This window comes from Phyllobates terribilis, unplaced genomic scaffold (assembly GCF_046119375.1).
Source record: "Phyllobates terribilis strain yellow unplaced genomic scaffold, ASM4611937v1 Scaffold_1__5_contigs__length_1240528914, whole genome shotgun sequence".
NCBI lineage: Eukaryota > Metazoa > Chordata > Amphibia > Anura > Dendrobatidae > Phyllobates > Phyllobates terribilis.
Genome location: NW_027362761.1, coordinates 179,753,455 through 179,772,692, shown reverse-complemented (window position 1 = coordinate 179,772,692; position 19,238 = coordinate 179,753,455). Strand labels below are relative to the sequence as shown.

The window sequence follows — 19,238 nt, the reverse complement described above, 5'->3', positions numbered from 1 at the left end:
ATTTAAAATGAACAAAATGTTCAGCCTTCATACTAGGCTTAATATCTACTGTCAAATTAAGAAAATGTAATAAAAATAATAAGTCACTTCAGTTAAAGGGGGTGTTCAGGCTTGGGTTTTAAGTCTGCAGTCACTCTACATGACTGCAGGTTTGGGAATGCGCATAGTGCGAACAATGCGAGCTGTTAAGATTTTCTGGCGCCGAGCCACATTGCGACTAAACGAGTCTAGTCTCACTCAACTTACTTGTAATGAGTTGGGCCACGCACTTCTAGCTGGCTTGTGACCGCATGTATGCAAATCGCACACTTGCCCCCCGGCTGCTGCTCGCCGTCTTTGACATGGATGACACCTCCTGCGTCATCCTCATTGCTGGGAGAAATCTCACGCCTGCGCAGACAAATCGTGTCTTGCGCCTGCGCAATATGCTTTGCCCAAAAAAGCAGAAATACAAAGACGAAAAGCAAAGCCGACAAACAGAAGTGCACATGCGCTGACACACGTCTTTCCGGCTCACGTACCTGAAATATTTTGTGGCGATTGCTGTGCCCATGTATACTTCTGTTTTTTGGCTTTGCCCGCATGTGGGCAAAGCATACTGCACAGACACGAGACGCGATTTGCCTGCGCAGGCGTGAAATTTCTCATGGCGATGAGGATGATGCAGGAGGTATCATCCACATCAAGGACAGCGAGCAGCAGCTGGGGGGGAGGGGGTGGAGAGTCCCGAAGCCACGCCCATTGGACCGGACGGACCCGATTACCATACAGCATGGGAGAAATTAAAAAGGTTTTTTTGGGCCATATAGGGGGAGTCAGATGGCTATATAAGGATTTAGGGAATGCAGCGCAGATGCCGAATAAGGTGATATTTTTAGCTGCTATGTGACAAAACTGGTGACAGGTTCCCTTTAAGTCAATACTTTGTAGCGCCACCTTTCGTTGTAATTATTGCTGCAAGTCTTTTGGGGTTTGCCTCTACCAGCTTAACCATCTAGAGGCTGAAATTTTTGCCCATTGTTCTTTGAAAACTAGCTCAGTGAGATTAGATGGAGGCGTCTGTGAACAGTAATTTTCAAGTCTTGCCACAGATTCTCCATGGGATTTAGGTCTGGACCATCCAAACAGATGAATATACTTTGATATAAACCATTCCATTGCGGTTCTGGCAGTATGTTTAGGGTCATTCTCCTGCTGGAAAGTTAATCTACGCCCCAGTCTCAAGTCTTTTGCCGCCTCTAACAGGTTTTCCTCCAGAATTGCCATATATTTAACTCTATCCGCCTTCCCATCAAATCTGACCAGCTTTCCTGTCCCTGTTGAAGAAAAACATCCCCACCATGCTACCACCACCATGTTTGACGATAGAGGAGAAGCGCTGTTAGATCGAGAGCCGTTTGTAGGCCGCAAGAGTTGTCTCTTGTTACTCAGCCAAATGATCCAGCTCAGTAAGCTATAGAACCTTTCAGTTGCCTCAGGCACAAAGGGCAGGGTTCAACTGCTAATTCTCCACCATAGTAATTTCTATGTAAAATAATATAGGTAAAATTAACAAGGACCATCAGACATGTCACTTACCATCACTTTCAGTTTCTGAACTATCTAGATCATCTAGAGCATCTACATCTATCCCAACTGTGAAAAAAAACAATCACAAGATTAACAGAGTAATACACTTTTAAATAATATTAAAAATGATTAACAATTTGTCTTGGTTCAGTGACTGTGTCTCCTAACAAGTAGTGCCCTGCTGTGACTGTTATCTGGAAGTAAGCAATGGAGGTTTCCATTGACTAGCAACATACACGGCTGCTATACCAAACCCAGGCTCTGATTCATGCTGGCCAATGATTGGAAAGCATGGATTTCATTAGAGGTTCCCTTTAAAATCATGAAGAATTGATACAGAATCCATATTTGAAAAAGGTGGCAAGTCATACAAACAATAACCTTTATGACCTTAAATAGGGTGTCACCTCTTACTTTATTCCCGCTGCCCCTCTGTGTATTCCGTTTATTATTTTTCAAATCCGGCCATACGGTTCCAGAGATATGGGCCCTTTTTTTTTAATACTACATGTTATGGTCTTTACCCTGGGGGTCATACCTCACAATAATAATGCAGAGCAGCCTAAAGAAACCTCCAGAGAGTCCTGAGAGCAATGATCCCTTTGTAAAAGCTATAAAATTAGCACGGAATAAAAAGGTCCATATCTCTGGAACTGTATGGCAAAGTTAATGAAAAAAAATAGGGAGCAGCAGGAATAAAATAAGAGCAAAAACTTGTCACTTTTGACCTAGTGCCTGGTCCAAGTACAAAGCACAATAAGGTCAGATCATTATACATCCTATGTGCCCTGGGAAGCATGACTAAAGTTGTTATCCAATCTTTAAATATTGTTTGTGACCTTGAAGGTACAAAATGCATTGATGATCTATAGTCTATAGAACAGTCTATCTACAGTTTGTGTTGCTTTATATACTTCTTACTGATGTTACTGATTTTTTATTTAAATGATTATTCCCATTTTGTACATTGATAGCATATCCACAGGACATGCCATAAATGTGAAATACAAATGGGTCCCACAGCTTTGACCCACATCTATCTGAAAGAAGCACTCAGATTAACTTTTTTTCTCCTAAACAAGTAATGAACTGTAGTGTCAGTGTGTTAATATACTCATCTCCGGTATCCAGCACAGTTCTGGTCCTCTTCTCGGTGACATCACTGCTCTTTAGTCTCTACAACTCATTCTGAGCTCTATGCTTGAGCCAGAAGTCTCTATTACAACTTAAATTTATGTTCTGACCCTACATAGACTTACATTGTAAAAGCCACTTCTGGGTCACACAGAGCACAGAGTGACCAGTAGAGTCTGCAGAGTGGTGACGTCACTGAGAAGAGGAGCACAACGAGGCTGGATACCGGAGAAGACGACAATAGGTGTATATATTCTATACACGCTACACTACATACACTTATACACAGGTCTACATAAAATTGCAGGCACCATTCTTTGGATATGCTATAAATGTAAAATTTGCAAACACTTTGATTTTATGTTGAGTTACAGCATGAGAGCCTTCCTATCCTCCAATGTAAGTCCTGATGCAAACCTGTAAACCTGTACATTCTCAGTAGAGGTCTCAACAAGTGAATCCTCATGATCAGTGTTTTATGGCATTTCCTTTTGATATGTCATAAAACATCCACTTTTTTTCAAAATAACTTGGCCCCATCATTGATAGAAATGGAAACACAATGATGAATTACATTACATTTTCATTCACTGGCTTTCATGATTTCATTAATTTCATATCAATGCGTATGATCAAAAATAAAAAAATGATTCTGACAACAAAACCACAATTAACGTCATTGTTCTAACATGTCTGCTTGAAAATTCATTAGTGCTCTGGATATGCAATATTTAGTGTGGACAAGGACATCTAGTATTATACTCTGGGAATAGACATCTTAAGAAATCCATGGATAGCAAGGGCAGATTACACTGCTTTCCTTCGCAGTTGAAATTAATAGAAAATGTATGCACATAAAATGTGACATTAGCCAAAATTCTATAATAATGAAATTCTATAATTGTGAAATTCATTTCGGTTGCAATAACTTGGACCGGGATTATTTGTCATCTGATTTCTATACCAGTATACATTTTATGCCCAATTCATCAAAGCTTTTAGGCTAGTATTGTGACATAAAAAGCTTTAAAAAATCACAGAATTTTGCTGCAAACATAGCTGACAGTGCAAATAGGAGAAAATGTAAAAATGTAAAAACAAAGATATAAATAATGCATCATTAAGAAGCTGCTATGTGTGTGTGTGTGTGTGTGTGTGTGTGTGTGTGTATGTGTGTGTGTGTGTGTGTGTGTGTGTGTGTGTGTATGTGTGTGTGTATATGTGTGTGTGTGTGTGTGTGTGTGTGTGTGTGTGTGTATGTGTGTGTGTGTGTGTGTGTGTGTGTGTGTGTGTATGTGTGTGTGTATATGTGTGTGTGTGTGTGTGTATGTGTGTGTGGGGGGGTGTGTGTGTGTGGGGGTGGGTGTGTGTGTGTGGGGGGTGTGTGTGTGTGTGGGGGGGGTGTGTGTGGGTGGGGGGGGGTGGGGGGGGGGGGTGTGGGTGGGTGTGTGTGTGGGGGGGGGGGTGTGGGTGGGTGGGTGGGTGTGTGTGGGGGGGGTGTGGGTGGGTGTATGTATGTGTATGTGTGTGTGTGTGTGTATGTGTGTATGTGTGTGTGTGTGTGTGTGGGTGTGGGTGTGTGCGCGCAGATGTGGATAACACGAGTCAATATCAAAATAGAAAAAGTGCTGCTGGATTTATATAAAAATGTAATCCCTTATTTAATTGTCATTAAAATTCCATATGCATAGATTTGTTACCTCTTTCTCTGACATGCATATGGAATATTAATGAATATTAAATAAAGGATTCATGTTTTATATAAATCCAGCAGCACTTTTTCTACTTTGATATTCACTTGCTGAAGCTGACAAGTTATTAGACTGCTGAGCGTATATATCGCACTGGTATTGGTGAGCTTATTTTTCCAAAATTTTGGACTACACAAATCGCTGAGCTAACTGATTGTCTGTGGCGGTGATGCGCACTGTCGACCTAAAGTCACGGCTGCAACCAGAACACTGAGATGGAAGCAGCGGCAGGTAGCAGGCGCTGGACCCTCGAAGGGTGAGTTCCTGGTGTGTTTGTTATCTTACTTATTTTACAGTGATTGGAGTCCACTTTCTTGAAAATGGAAAACACCTTTAAATGGAAACTGTAATGCCAGGAGGAATAAAGTTTATTTCCTCCCGGTAGCCTGGCTTTCAATATGGCAGCCGAACATCATCAGAGCACTATTAAACTACAGATTAACACCATATTTGTAGGTTAATAGCGTTTTTTCACAGGACAGGTTCCCTTACAGCAATGGGGGGAAGGGGAAGCTGCTAATTCAATGAATCAAGTCCATTAAAATACTAATACTATGATGGGGTGTCACTGCTGATGTCATGCTGATTGACAGCTGGCTCCCTGTAGTTCGATAGCGGGGAGCCGGCTGTCTATTAGCTTGACATAGGCAAAGACATCCCGTCAATAGAGCAGAGCGGAAATGAAGATGCTGTTCTGGCAATATGACATCACCGAAAGCCGCAGAATCGCCGGCAGGAGCGACATAGATTGGCAATGGTCAAAAGAGTCCGGTAGATAGCAACTACCTGCCTGCAAGTTATTAGCCACATAGCAAAAAATAAGCAAACCCTGGATAACCCCTTTAAAGCTGTAAGGTTACTCTGCTAAGAATTCTCAACAGTAGCTAAAGAAAGACAAAAGAAAATGCATATTGTGTTACATTTTCCCTTTCCACATTTTTATGAAAAATCAGGAACAAGTCCCAAGTTAGAGTAGGATATAAGCATCCCAATTGAAAGCCTTAACCTACTATTATTTTCCAGAATCATTTCCCACTTTTTGTTAAAACATAAAAGGAGAGGCACATGTTAAAATACATATTAAAATAATACATGAATAGAGCCCAAGACTTACAGTACATGGAACACAAATATTTATATCGTATTATCAATGGTAAATTTTAATGTTTAAGAAATGTCAGGTTTTTTTATTGCTATAAGTAAATATCAAAGTAACAGTCAATACAACCAAACTATATTAGCTGAAATAATAAAGCATGCAAAAATAACAACTAAGCTCATGCATTTATTACATACCTTCATCCATCAGGATCTCCATCTGACTTTTTACTTTTCTGACCATTTTTAATAGAAAAAATGTAATGTCTTAATTAGAAGCTTCAGCACCCGGTAAACTGGCAAGAATTGGTAGTTACACTATACTAAGAGCACTAGGTATATGTGACACTTAATCTGACCTAATTCTAAATAATAAATACGAGCCACACCTTACTGTTGTATAGTTCAAAGTAGGATTAGCAATGTGACTACTGAAAACACTACAGATTTTACTAAACTGTTTCAGATGTAAAATACTATTTGGGATTATCATCAAGTAGAAAAAAAGTGTGTACGTTATAGATAGATAGATAGATACATAGATATGAGATAGATAGAGAGATAGATAGATAGATAGATAGATAGATAGATAGATAGATAGATAGATAGATAGTAAAATGAAGACCTCTAGACCACTTCACATTCATTACTTGCTTTTATACCTATAGACCACCAGGGGTTTCATTATTTACGTCTAGACCACAAATGATATTACCCGAGATTAGCAAATACACAACGTATGTAGTAGTGGTGCATCTGCTAGGTGCTGTACATCCTCTTTAGAAGTAATTGGCCCTACACACATATGGTTGTGTGACCCTATTATTACAGATCATTCAACAATTATTACAGTCATTTGTGTATCATATTACCCAAAATCGCGTCCATCGAATTTTAGGTTCAACCAAAAAAAGTTATGTGACTGCTGTAGAAAGCTAAACCCTGTGGTCAGCTATTTCTAGCAGTCCCACTAACAATGAACGGAGCAGAAGTCGAGTATGTGCCTCTCTGCTCCACTGAAGAAAGGGCTCTGCAGAGCACGGTTCTTGGATCCAGAGCCACAGTCCCATTGGTTAGATACCCAGCGATCAGTAAGTTATCCGCTATTTTGTGGATAGGGGATAACTTTTGATTTTGGAAATAGTATTTTAAGTATCATGGTTGTTATGATCTGCTACAAGCACTAAGGAAAGACAGGAGATCTGTCCCTACAATAGAACTAAGCTAGATCCCTACAATGTAACGGGGAACCTGATCCTGCGATCAGACCCGCTAAAGTCCTCAGTTAGTCTGAACGAAGACCTATAGATGTGAGGTAGGGATCCCTACAAAAACTAGGGACTGGGAGAAAGATGGACACCTCCTAGCAGAAATTGTAGCAGTAAAAAGACAAACACGCAACATAGAACATAAAGGTCAAAAGACCTAGCTAAACTGACTGAGAAAGGTTACAAAGCACCTGGCTCGCTTAAGAGTAGAAATTACAATGAAGTCCAGCAAGGCCAGAAGGGCGGAGCAGGATTAAATAGGCAAAAAGGTCATGTGACCAGGAAGATAGAAAAAACCTAACAGGAGAGTTCTAACAGTACCCCCTCTTCTATGAGGATCCTCCGGATCCCCTAGGCCCAGGCTTATCAGGAAACCTCTTGTGAAACGCTCTGACAAGTCTGGAAGCAGAAACATCATCCGCCCTCACCCATGAGTTATCCTCGGGACCGAAACCCTTCCAAGCGACGAGATACTGCAAACTCCCCCTATACCGTCTAGAATTAAGGATGCGGGAAATTTCATATTCCCCGTCCTCCACCACCGGAGGAACAGTGGCAGTGGCGTCTCTATCTGATACATCAGCTTTTTTCAATAGAGAAACATGAAACACCTGATTAATCTTCCAGGAGGTAGGAACCTCCAACCTAACAGCAGATTGGTTAACTACCTGAAGCACCTTAAAGGGCCCTACAAACTTGGGACCCAATTTTTTAGAAGGAATCCTCAACCGCAGATTCTTAGAGGACAACCAAACCATGTCACCAACCGTAAACAAAACCTCTTGACGTTTCCTGTCAAAGTACCTCTTAGATTTTTTGTTAGCCTCTTGAAGATTACCACGTACATCAGTCCAAACTCTCTCCAAATCACCGGAAAAACTCCTCCTCAGGCACAGCCGATACCAATTTGGAGAATGACCCAAAAGACGGATGTCTCCCAGAACAACAAAAAAAAAGGCGAACACCCAGCAGAAGAGGATGTATGGTTGTTAAGAGCAAATTCAGCAAGCGGCAGAAACTCAGACCACCCCTCTTGATTGTCTGCCACAAAACAACGCAAGAACTGCTCAACATCCTGATTCTTCCTTTCTGTCTGGCCATTAGACTCAGGATGATATCCAGATGAAAACGACAAATGAACTCCCAACCTGTCACAAAAGGCACGCCAAAAACGAGCCACGAACTGAGGTCCCCTATCAGAAACAATGTCAGTAGGAACACCATGGAGTCTGACAATTTCCTTGACAAAGGCCTTAGCGAGTGTCTTAGCACAGGGCAGTTTGATGAAGGGAACCAAGTGACACATCTTGCTAAAACGGTCCACGACCACCCAGATGACCGTGAAACCCTCAAAGGGGGGAAGGTCAGTAATAAAGTCCATAGCCAGATGTGTCCAAGGTGCACTAGGAACCTCCAGAGGGCAAAGCAACCCTGCGGCAGGAGTATGAGAAGACTTAGATCTAGCACACAGTACATTGATGCACCCACTTAATGACTTCCTTCTGTCATCCAGGCCACCAAAAACTTGGTCTCTTGGTCTCAGAAATTCCTGGATGACCTGCCAACCGAGACTCATGACACTCAACAAACAAATCTCTCCTAAAGGTCCTTGGCACAAACAACCTACCATGGGGAGTGTTAGATGGGGCATTCTCCTGTGCTTTAAGAATCTCATCTTCCAAAACGGAGTCCAATGCAGCAATCACAACACCTTCTTGTAAAATGCTCTCCTCCTCCTCAGCACCGACCATGGGAGAAAAGCTGCGAGACAACGCATCAGCTTTAACATTCTTGGTACCCGGGATGTAAGTAACGGAAAAATTAAACCGCGAAAAAAAAAGTGCCCACCTAGCCTGACGGGCATTCAAGCGCTTGGCAGCATCAAGATAGATCAGATTTTTATGATCAGTGAAAACCTGAATAGGAAATTCAGCACCTTCCAAGAGATGACGCCAGTGTTCAAATGCGAGTTTAATAGCCAGCAATTCCCGATTACCAATATCGTAATTAAGTTCAGTCTCAGAAAGTTTTTTTGAAAAAAAGGCACAGGGATGTACTCCATCCTTGTTTTCCTGAGACAACACCACACCGACCCCCACAGAAGAAGCATCAACCTCAACCAAAAACGACTTAGTCACATCAGGCTGCATAAGGATGGGGGCAGAGCTGAACCTCTCCTTTAGAAACACAAATTCTTCAATGGCCTCAGTAGTCCACTGAACCGTATTAGCACCTTTCCTGGTGAGATCGGTCAGTGGTTTAACAATAATAGAAAATTTTTTAATGAATTTTCTGTAATAATTGGCGAAACCCAAAAACCTCTGTATCGATTTCAAACCAATAGGCCTAGGCCATTCCTGCACAGCTTGAACTTTCACCGGGTCCATCTCAAAACCCTCGGTGGAGATAATGTAGCCCAAAAAACTAATTCTCTGTACAGAGAACTCACATTTCTCCAGCTTAGCAAAAAGCGAATTGTCAATTAATAACTGTAATACCTCACGTACGCTCCGCCAATGAGACTCCAGGTCAGGCGAATAAATCAAAATGTCATCCAAATACACAACCACATTTTTGCCGATCAAAGGTCTAAGGATGTCATTAATAAGATTCTGAAAAAATGCTGGTGCATTGGTAAGACCAAAAGGCATAACCAGATACTCAAAATGACCCACAGGAGTGTTAAAAGCAGTCTTCCATTCATCACCCTCCTTCATGCGCAACAAATTGTATGCCCCCGGAGATCAATTTTAGAGAACCACTTGGCCCCCACTAACTGGTTAAACAAATCAGGAATCAATGGCAGTGGGTAGGGATTGCGCACAGTAATTTTATTAATCTCGCGAAAGTCCTGACAAGGGCGTAAACCGCCGTCCTTTTTTTTTACAAAAAAAAATCCAACAGCCACAGGTGACTTAGAGGGTCTGATATGACCGGCGGCCAAGGTCGTCTGTATGTATTCCTCCAAAGCCTTTCTCTCAGGAATAGTAAGATTAAATAAACGACTTTTAGGAAGAGTCGCTCCAGGGACAAATTCAATTAATTCTTCCTGAGCTGCGGTAGTGGCAGAAAGAAATACACCCTTAGTATTTAAACAGGCTATACGGGCGTAACTGACCTTTTTTTTTTTTTCTTTGTTCATACGAAGCAGACAGTTCTTAATGAAATGGTCAGATTTTCCGCAATAAAAGCACAAACCTTCAGAAAACCTGCCGTCTTTTTCCTGAGAGCGGGGTGACATCGCCCCAATCTCCATCGGCTCTCCAATGTCAGTACAGACCCTCTCAAGACTAGGAGCTGACATGGCAAAGGATTTACTCTCATTAACCCTTGCACGCAGTCTCCTGTCCACCCGTATAGCTAATTGCATTGCCTCCTGCAAGTTTCCAGGTGTAGGATAAGCAATCAGCAGATCCTTAACCCTTTCACCTAGCCCCGCAAGAAACAAACTTTTCAGAGCTGAATCGTTCCACCCCACCTGAGCAGACCACCGACGGAAGTCAGTACAATAATTTTCCACATTACCTGATCCCTGCCTCAAATGTCTCAATTCCGTCTCAGCTGATGAGACACGATCAGGATCATCATACAACAACCCCAAAGCAGAAAAAAAACTATCCACTGATCTAAAGCACGGATCACTAGGTTGGAGAGAAAAGGCCCATCCCTGAGGTTCTTTGCGCAAAAGTGACATTATGAACCCTATGCGCTGTGATTCATCACCAGAGGATCTGGGTCTCAAACGAAAATACAATAAACAAGCATTTTTAAAGGAAAAAAAATCTTGTTGTTCACCAAAAAATAAATCAGGCAATCGTACCTTTGGCTCCACAAAATGCGCTCCAGAACAGCTACTCACGTGTTGTTGGAGCTCGGCCACCTCCAGAGAGAGTCCCTGCAGGCGTTGAGCCAAATCCTGAACCGACACCATGATGGAAACTGGAGGTCTTTCCTTAGAGATTTTTTTGGGCTGGACTTACTGTTATGATCTGCTACAAGCACTAAGGAAAGACAAGAGATCTGTCCCTACGATAGAACTAAGCTAGATCCCTACGATGTAACGGGGAACCTGATCCTGCGATCAGACCCGCTAAAGTCCTCAGCTAGTCTGAACGAAGACCTATAGATGTGAGGGAGGGATCCCTACAAGAACTAGGGACTGGGAGAAAGATGGACACCTCCTAGCAGAAATTGTAGCAATAAAAAGACAAACACACAACATAGAATATAAAGGTCAAAAGACCTAGCTAAACTGACTGAGAAAGGTTACAAAGCACCTGGCTCGCTTAAGAGTAGAAATTGCAATGAAGTCCAGCAAGGCCAGAAGGGTGGAGCAGGATTAAATAGGCAAAAAGGTCATGTGACCAGCAAGATAGAAAAAACCTAACTGGAGAGTTCTAACAATGGTTATGCAATAACAAAAACTAGCAAACTGAGAAATGAAAACAGAAAAAGTATGACACAATTATTAGTCTAGAGATGTAAACCAAGTGACTATCAATGATGTCAATACAAGTCCTATGTAACATTTATCGCTTAAGATGAAATAGGCTGGTTGTACAACAACTGATACCAAGGGTATTAAGTATAGTACACAGTTAAGGATTTATAATTGAATTTTTTTACGCATTAAAATTTACAGTCTAAATTCAAGTCATGTTTACAGGTCCTCTGTTAAAAAATTACCTGGTGAGGTTAATTCTAGTCAGATTGAGCACCATGGACTGGAGGCGATGGAGCAGCAGAGTGGTTCTTGTCATATTGCACATGGACTAGCAAAGGCTGTATAGCGAGGTATGCAAGGCAGCAGACAGACAGTAAAGCGATGCAAGAAGCACCAAATTAAGTATAGCCAGATGTGAGGATACACTCGGGAATAGTAGACGCTCCATGATTAGCAGCAAACAGCAAACTAATAGCTCACGGGAGAGTCGTCTGCTTGCAGCAGACAGATGGTTAATGGCAGAGTCGTAGGTTTGCTGCAGACAAATGGCTAACCACAGGACAGAAATGATGGATATGCAAACAGGATACTGCTTGCAGTGATGAGATTACATACTGTAACAGTAGAGACAAATAATAATCAAGCACCTGCCTTGTTCTTGGTGTGAATAACACCAGCATTAGCTGAGTCCAGTCACTGATACCTATGGTAGCAGAGTTAAGAGTGTAATAGCACGAGGAATCTCAGAATTAAGTTAAGAAATAAACACTGGTACATGAATAGAACTCAAAAGTAGTAGGATGTAATTAGGCACCTGGCTGGAGCATGAGCTAAGTGGAAGGTAAAGTAATTTCGGACAAGTACAACATTGCTGAGAGCAATGCTATTTCAACATTCAGACAGCACATGCCTGCCCGAGCCAGGCTTAAAAGGTCTTGGGTAATCATGCCAAAGGGGTTTGCCAAGTTACTGGCATGGACTAGTATAAAAGGAGCTGTAGAGAAAAAAAAAAAGCTCCAGAACCGAAAAATGTGAGTAACATCCTATATATATATATATATATATATATATATATTGTGACAGTGTCACTGGTTTTATATGTGAGGGGAGGTATGTGTCACTCAGGATGCTCTCCTGTGTGAACTAAGACCTACTTTATTTTTCTACCAGCGTGTTATATGCTGGTAGAATTACTCTGTTAAAGGGTGTGCGGTTTTATGGGAATGGCAAAGAGGGCGGGACGCCATTCCCCCTACCTCCCCTCAGGGTGTGGCTGAGCAATGTGTAAAAGCTCAGTCCTGTTTTTTTTCCTGTGGAGTGTGGTCTGGAGAGGGAAGTCTCCAGACAATATTGTGGAAGCTGCAGAGCTTTACACAAGGACTTTAGCAGTGCAGTTTATGCTACCGAGAGCGGGCGGAACCCGCTCATCTATGGACTGAGTTATACTTTGTTTTGTTTTTTTTCCGTTTAACCCAGAGGGGTCATGTTTGTTTTTCCTGCGAAACCTGCATGAGTTTATGGCTGATAATAAACCAGCAGAAAGGAAACCTGGGAACGTGTGTCCTGAGTCTGCCTCCAGGAGAGCCGAGCGAGTCGTCTTGCCACAGGTGGTGTGAGAGTGCGTGCAGGATTCCAGGAACACGTGTACCTGCCACAAAGACCGGAGGATGTACTGGGTGAAGGCTGCCAGCCAGCCAGAGAAGTCCAGCAGCATGGAGGAACTCGTTAAGCACCTGGTCCAGGCCCAGCAGAGCATGCAGCAGCAACACCTACAGGCCCAGCAGAGTATGCAGCAGGCCCAGCAGGGCATGCAGCAGCAGCACCAGGAGACGACCAAACTGTTGCTTCAGCAGATCCAGTTGCAGCAAAAGTTGCAACAGCAGCACCAGCAGGAGGCGCAACAGCAGATACAGCTTTTGGCGGACGCCATCCAGAGCAGGGCAAACACCCCACCCTCAGGGACGACTGATGATTCTTACGTCAGGAAGGCGGTAAGGCGGGCCATGCAGAAGATGACCCCTGGGGATGATGTAGAAGCATTTCTGACTGTTTTTGAGAGGGTGGCTGATTGGGAGAGACTTCCACCAGCACAGTGGGCAGAGGTTCTGGCGCCATATTTATCGGGTGAACCCCAGAAGGCGTATTTTGACTTAGCGCTGAAAGATGCTAAGGAGTATCCCAAACTAAAGACAGAGATCTTAGCACGTCTGGGAGTAAATATGGCGGTGAGAGCCCAGCGAGTTCATCACTGGGCGTATGCTAGCAACAAACCCCCTCGTTCACAGATGGTTGACCTCCTGCATCTTGTTCAGAAGTGGCTACAACCGGAGTCCTCCACTCCGGTCCAGATGGTTGAGCGGGTGGTGATTGACAGGTTCATGCATTCCCTTCCCAAGCCAGTACAGACCTGGGTTGCCCAGGGTGATCCTCAGAATGTCATATTGGACCGTGATTTTTCCTTATTCTGGGACTTGTGGGGGAAGGGAACTGGACTAAGTAGCATGGGGAAAAGCCAGGTCCTTGAAGAAGAACCCCCGACGAAGTCTCAGATGGAGGAGTTCCCACTGTGCGTCCTTGTCGGTGATGAGGGTGAGATGGTGACCGAGGAGGCCGACCTCCCTGCGTTAGATATGTCCAGAGAGAACTTTGGGACAGCTCAAGTTCGAGATCTGACCTTAAAAGGGGCGTTCGACCAGGTTACTGTATGTAATGGGGTTGCCCAAAAGTCGGGGGCCGACACCAGATTCCCCCACTTTGCAGTGCAGGGGGAGTTGCTATATCGGGTGGCCAAACTGAGGGGCGGTGAGATAGTGGAACAGCTGTTAGTGTCGGGGCCATACAGACGGTGGGTGCTAGATATGGCCCATTCACATGTTCTGGGGGGACACCTAGGGGTCGAGAAAACTCAGGAGAGGATATTGAGAAGGTTTTATTGGCCAGGGTGTTATCAAGAAGTTCAAAACTATTGTAGGTCCTGCCCCACCTGCCAAATAACCGCTCCCTCCTCCCACTTCCGTAGCCCCTTAGTCCCACTACCTGTGATAGAGGTTCCCTTTGAGAGGATTGCCATGGACCTCGTGGGCCCCTTAGTTAAATCAGCTCAGGGCCACCAATATATCCTGGTCATCATGGACTATGCGACTCGATATCCGGAAGCGGTTCCCCTAAGGAACATGTCCAGTAAAAGTATAGCCCGAGAGCTGGTCCATATTTTTGCTCGGACAGGTCTACCAAAAGAGATTCTGACAGACCAAGGAAACCCCTTCATGAGCAAGGTGATGAAGGAGCTTTGCAGAGTCCTTCAGATAACTCAGCTTCTGACCTCAGTTTATCATCCACAGACGGACGGCCTAGTGGAACGCTTCAACAACACCTTAAAGGCGATGCTCAAGAAGGTCGTTGAAAAGGATGGGCGAGACTGGGACTACCTGCTCCCATTTCTGCTTTTCTCGGTCAGAGAAGTTCCTCAAGCCTCCACTGGCTTCTCTCCATTTGAGCTCCTATATGGGCGGCATCCAAGAGGTCTCCTAGACATCGCCAAGGAAACTTGGGAAGCTGAAGTCACGCCACACCGGAATATCATCGAACATGTCGCCCAGTTACAGGAGAGAATGTAAAAGGTGATGCCCATCGTGAGGGAACATCTCCTCCAGGCGCAGGAAGCCCAGGCGAAGGTCTATAACCGGTCGGCGAGACTAAGACAGTTCCAGCCCGGGGACCATGTTTTGGTGCTGATCCCTACCATCAAGAGCAAGCTCCTCGCCAAATGGCAAGGTCCATACGAGGTGGTGGAGAAAGTCAGCGAGGTTAATTATAAAGTCCACCAGCCTGGCCGAAGAAAGCCGCATCAAATATATCATGTAAACTTGCTCAAGCCGTGGCGGGACCGTGAACTTGTGGAAACTCCTTGCCTGGGAGCTGCACCAGAAGGCAAGGTGGAGGAGGTCACTATTGCAGAGACTCTATCATCGGCCCAGAAGCAACAGTGTCGAGAATTACTACAGCGGAATCGGGAGCTGTTCTCAGAGTTACCGGGGCATACTCAAGTGGTAGAGCATGATGTGCTGACAGAGCCGCACGTACGAGTGAATCTGAAGCCGTATCGGATTCCGGAAGCACGCCGGGAGGTGATCTCGGCCGAGGTGAAGAGGATGTTAGACCTCGGAGTAATAGAGGAGTCAAAGAGTGGGTGGTCGAGCCCAATCGTCCTCGTGCCGAAACCCAATGGAGAGTGGAGGTTTTGTAATGACTACCGCCGGCTGAATGAGGTATCCAAGTGTGACGCGTACCCGATGCCCCGCGTCGACGAACTCATCGAGAGGCTTGGACCGGCGAGGTACATCACCACTCTCGACCTAACGAAGGGCTACTGGCAGATCCCCATGTCCCAGATGGCTAAGGAGAAGACTGCTTTCTCAACACCTGATGGGTGTTTTCAATACACGCGGATGCCGTTCGGACTACAGGGGGCCCCAGCCACTTTCCAGAGGGCTATGGATCGGATCCTAGCCCCACATAAGAAGTATGCCGCAGCCTACCTCGACGACATTGTGGTCTTTAGCCCAGACTGGGCTAGTCACCTACCTAAACTACAGGCCGTTCTGGACGCGCTAAGGAAGGCAGGATTTACCGTAAATCCGAAAAAGTGTGCCATCGAGAAGGAGGAGGCCAAGTACCTGGGCTATGTTGTTGGGGAGGCGAAATAAAGCCGCAAATCAAGAAAGTGGAGGCAATTCAAACCTGGCCGCAACCACTCTCGAAGAAGCAGGTGAGAGCATTCCTAGGAATGGTGGGATACTACCGGCAGTTTATCCCGAATTTTGCCATGATTGCCGTGCCACTAATGGATCTTCTAAAGGGCACCAAATCAACCATGGTGAAATGGACGGAAGAAACGGAGACCGCGTTTCAACAGTTGAAGCTAACACTGTGCAAGCAGCCGGTCCTGGTCACGTCAGACTTCAAGAAAGAATTTGTGGTCCAGACGGACTCTTCAGAGGTTGGTCTAGGGGCTGTACTCTCCCAAGAGATAAATGGGGAAGAACATCCTATTCTCTATCTAAGCCGAAAGCTGTCCTCCTGCGAGAAGAACTACCCCATAGTAGAGAAAGAGTGTTTAGCCATAAAATGGGCAGTGGATACACTGAAATATTACCTACTAGGCCGAAAGTTTAGATTAGTATCAGACCATGCCCCATTGAGATGGTTGAGGGAGAAGAGGGGTAAAAATGCCAGGGTAACTAGATGGTTCCTAGGGCTTCAAGAGTTTAACTTTCACGTGGAGCATAGGCCCGGGAAGTTACATGGGAATGCAGATGCCCTCTCTAGGATTCCCTGCCTGGTGTCAGAAGGTGCCCAAACCCCCGGCTTTGAGCAGAGGTGGGGAATATGTGACAGTGTCACTGGTTTTATATGTGAAGGGAGGTATGTAACATAGTAACATAGTTTGTAAAGCCGAATAAAGACTTGCATCCATCAAGTTCGACCTGTTAGTTCTGTAATTACTAAAGTTGATCCAGAGGAGGGCAAAAACCCCAAATGATTTGGCCAATCTTCACCTGAGGAAAAATTCCCTCCCGACTCTGAAACCAGCAGTCAGAATAAATCCCTGTATCAACCTACTATTTTATTTTATTTTAAGTATACGCTGAAATCTGCCTGGTATCTAGAAATGCATCCAGTCCCCGCTTGAACTGGTTTAGTGAATCCGACATTACCGTCTCCTCACTCAGTGAATTCCATATTCTCACTGCTCTTACCGTAAAGAACCCCTTTCTATGCTGGTGCTGAAACCTTTTCTCTTCCAGTCTTAGTGAATGCCCTCTTGTTACCGTAATATCCCTCCTTTTGAACAAATCCCGGGCAAGATCTCTATACTGTCCCCTAACATATTTGTACACATTTATTATGTCCCCCCTCAACCTTCTCTTTTCCAGGCTGAATAGTCCTAGTTTTGCCAACCTCTCTGGGTATTGCAGTCCCTCCATTCCCTTTATTAATTTTGTTGCCCTCCTTTGTACCTTTTCAAGCTCATTTATATCCTTTCTATATATTGGGGCCCATAACTGAGCACAGTATTCCAAGTGTGGTCTGACCAGTGCTTTGTACAGTGGAAGAACAATGTTCTCATCCTTTGCAGCTATACCTCTTCTGATACATCCCATTACCCTGTTTGCCCTTACAGCAGCGGCCTGACTTTGGGCACTCCAATTTAGTTTGCTATCAATCAAGATGCACCAGTCCTTCTCCATCTCTGAATTCCCCAATGATTTCCCATTCAGTGAGTACTGGTGACTTCCATTTTTCCTTCCCATATGTATGACCTTACATTTCTCCTCGTTAAACCTCATTTGCCATTTAATGCTCCACCTACCCAGCTTATCCAAATCCCTCTGTAGGTCTGCACTGTCCTCTTTTGTATTAATTGTTTTACATAACTTTGTGTCATCTGCAAATATTGACATTTTACTATTTATCCCGTTGACTATGTCGTTAATAAAGATATTAAATAACATTGGGCCTAGTACAGACCCCTGTGGTACCCCACTAGTGACGCTTACCCAATCTGAGTATATTCCATTTATAACCACCCTCTGCCTTCTATCCTTTAGCCAGTTAGCTACCCACTTGCAGACATTTTCCCCCAGCCCCATCATTCTCATTTTGTATACCAACCTATTATGTGGCACGCTATCGAACGCTTTTGAGAAGTCGAGATACACGACATCCACTGGTTCCCCCTGATCTACTCGAGAGCTAACCTCCTCGTACAAGTCAATCAGGTTTGTTTGGCAGGAGCGATTCCTCATGAATCCATGTTGGTTCGGGATTATCCATGTTGGTTCGGGATTACTCGGGATTGTGTCACTCAGGATGCTCTCCTGTGTGAACTAAGACCTGCTTTATTTTTCTGCCAGCGTGTTATACGCTGGTGGATTTACTCTGTTAAAGGGTGTGCGGTTTTATGGGAATGGCAAAGAGGGCGGGACGCCATTCCCCCTACCTCCCCTCAGGGTGTGGCTGAGAAATGTGTAAAAGCTCAGTCCTGTTTTTTTTCCCGTGGGGTGTGGTCTGGAGAGGGAAGTCTCCAGACAGTATTGTGGAAGCTGCAGAGCTTTTCACAAGGACTTTAGCAGTGCAGTTTATGCTACCGAGAGCGGGCGGAACCCGCTCATCTATGGACTAAGTTATACTTTGTTTTGTTTTTTTTCCGTTTAACCCAGAGGGGTCATGTTTGTTTTTCCTGCGAAACCTGCATGAGTTTATGGCTGATAATAAACCAGCAGAAAGGAAACCTGGGAACGTGTGTCCTGAGTCTGCCTCCAGGAGAGCCGAGCGAGTCGTCTTGCCACAATATATATATATATATAATTTAATGTTCATCTTTTTCTAGTACACTAGTAGATAAGCAAGAAATTTTATTAAAAAGAACATATTGACCATAGAAGATCCAATTGAATTTATAGCATTAGCTAACATGTTCAAAAGGTAATACAATAGCTTGCGAAAATATTCACCCCTTTGGCATTTTATCTATTTTCTTACATTACAACCTGTTAAAATATTGTTGCAATCTGATTTGTGTGTGATGAAGTTGATGAAGTTGATGTAAGTTGATGAAGTGAAATGAGAAAAGTATAGGCATAAATTACATTTATCTGATCAAATAACTAAAAATTGGCATGTGCACATGTATTCACCCCTTTTGGTATGTAGCCCCTAAAAATGTGTGGTGCAAGCAATTACCTTCATAAGTTACATGCTTAATGAAAGGAATTCCACGTGTGTGCAAACTAAGTGTCACATGGTCTGTCAGTATATACACACCTTTTCTGAATGGCCACAGAGACTGCAACACTATTAAGCAAGAGTTACCACTAACCAAACACCTCCATGGAGACTAAAGACATCTCCAAACAAGTCAGGAACAAAGTTGTTGAGAAGTACATGTCAGGGTTGGGTTACAAAAAAATA

At 44.0% G+C, this 19,238-nt stretch overlaps 1 protein-coding gene across 1 annotated transcript in view; it reads right to left on the bottom strand.

The window, feature by feature from the left end:
• The window catches only part of LOC141178827 (transmembrane channel-like protein 2-B), a 167,866-nt gene that overhangs the window by 97,848 nt on the left and 50,780 nt on the right, over window positions 1–19,238 (bottom strand). Inside the window, exons 4-5 of the mRNA XM_073660642.1 lie at window positions 1,824–1,881; window positions 1,579–1,635 (exon numbers count right to left, since the gene is read on the bottom strand). Coding sequence (XP_073516743.1) covers window positions 1,579–1,635; window positions 1,824–1,881 — 115 coding nt within the window. The remainder of the gene's footprint in view (window positions 1–1,578; window positions 1,636–1,823; window positions 1,882–19,238) is intronic.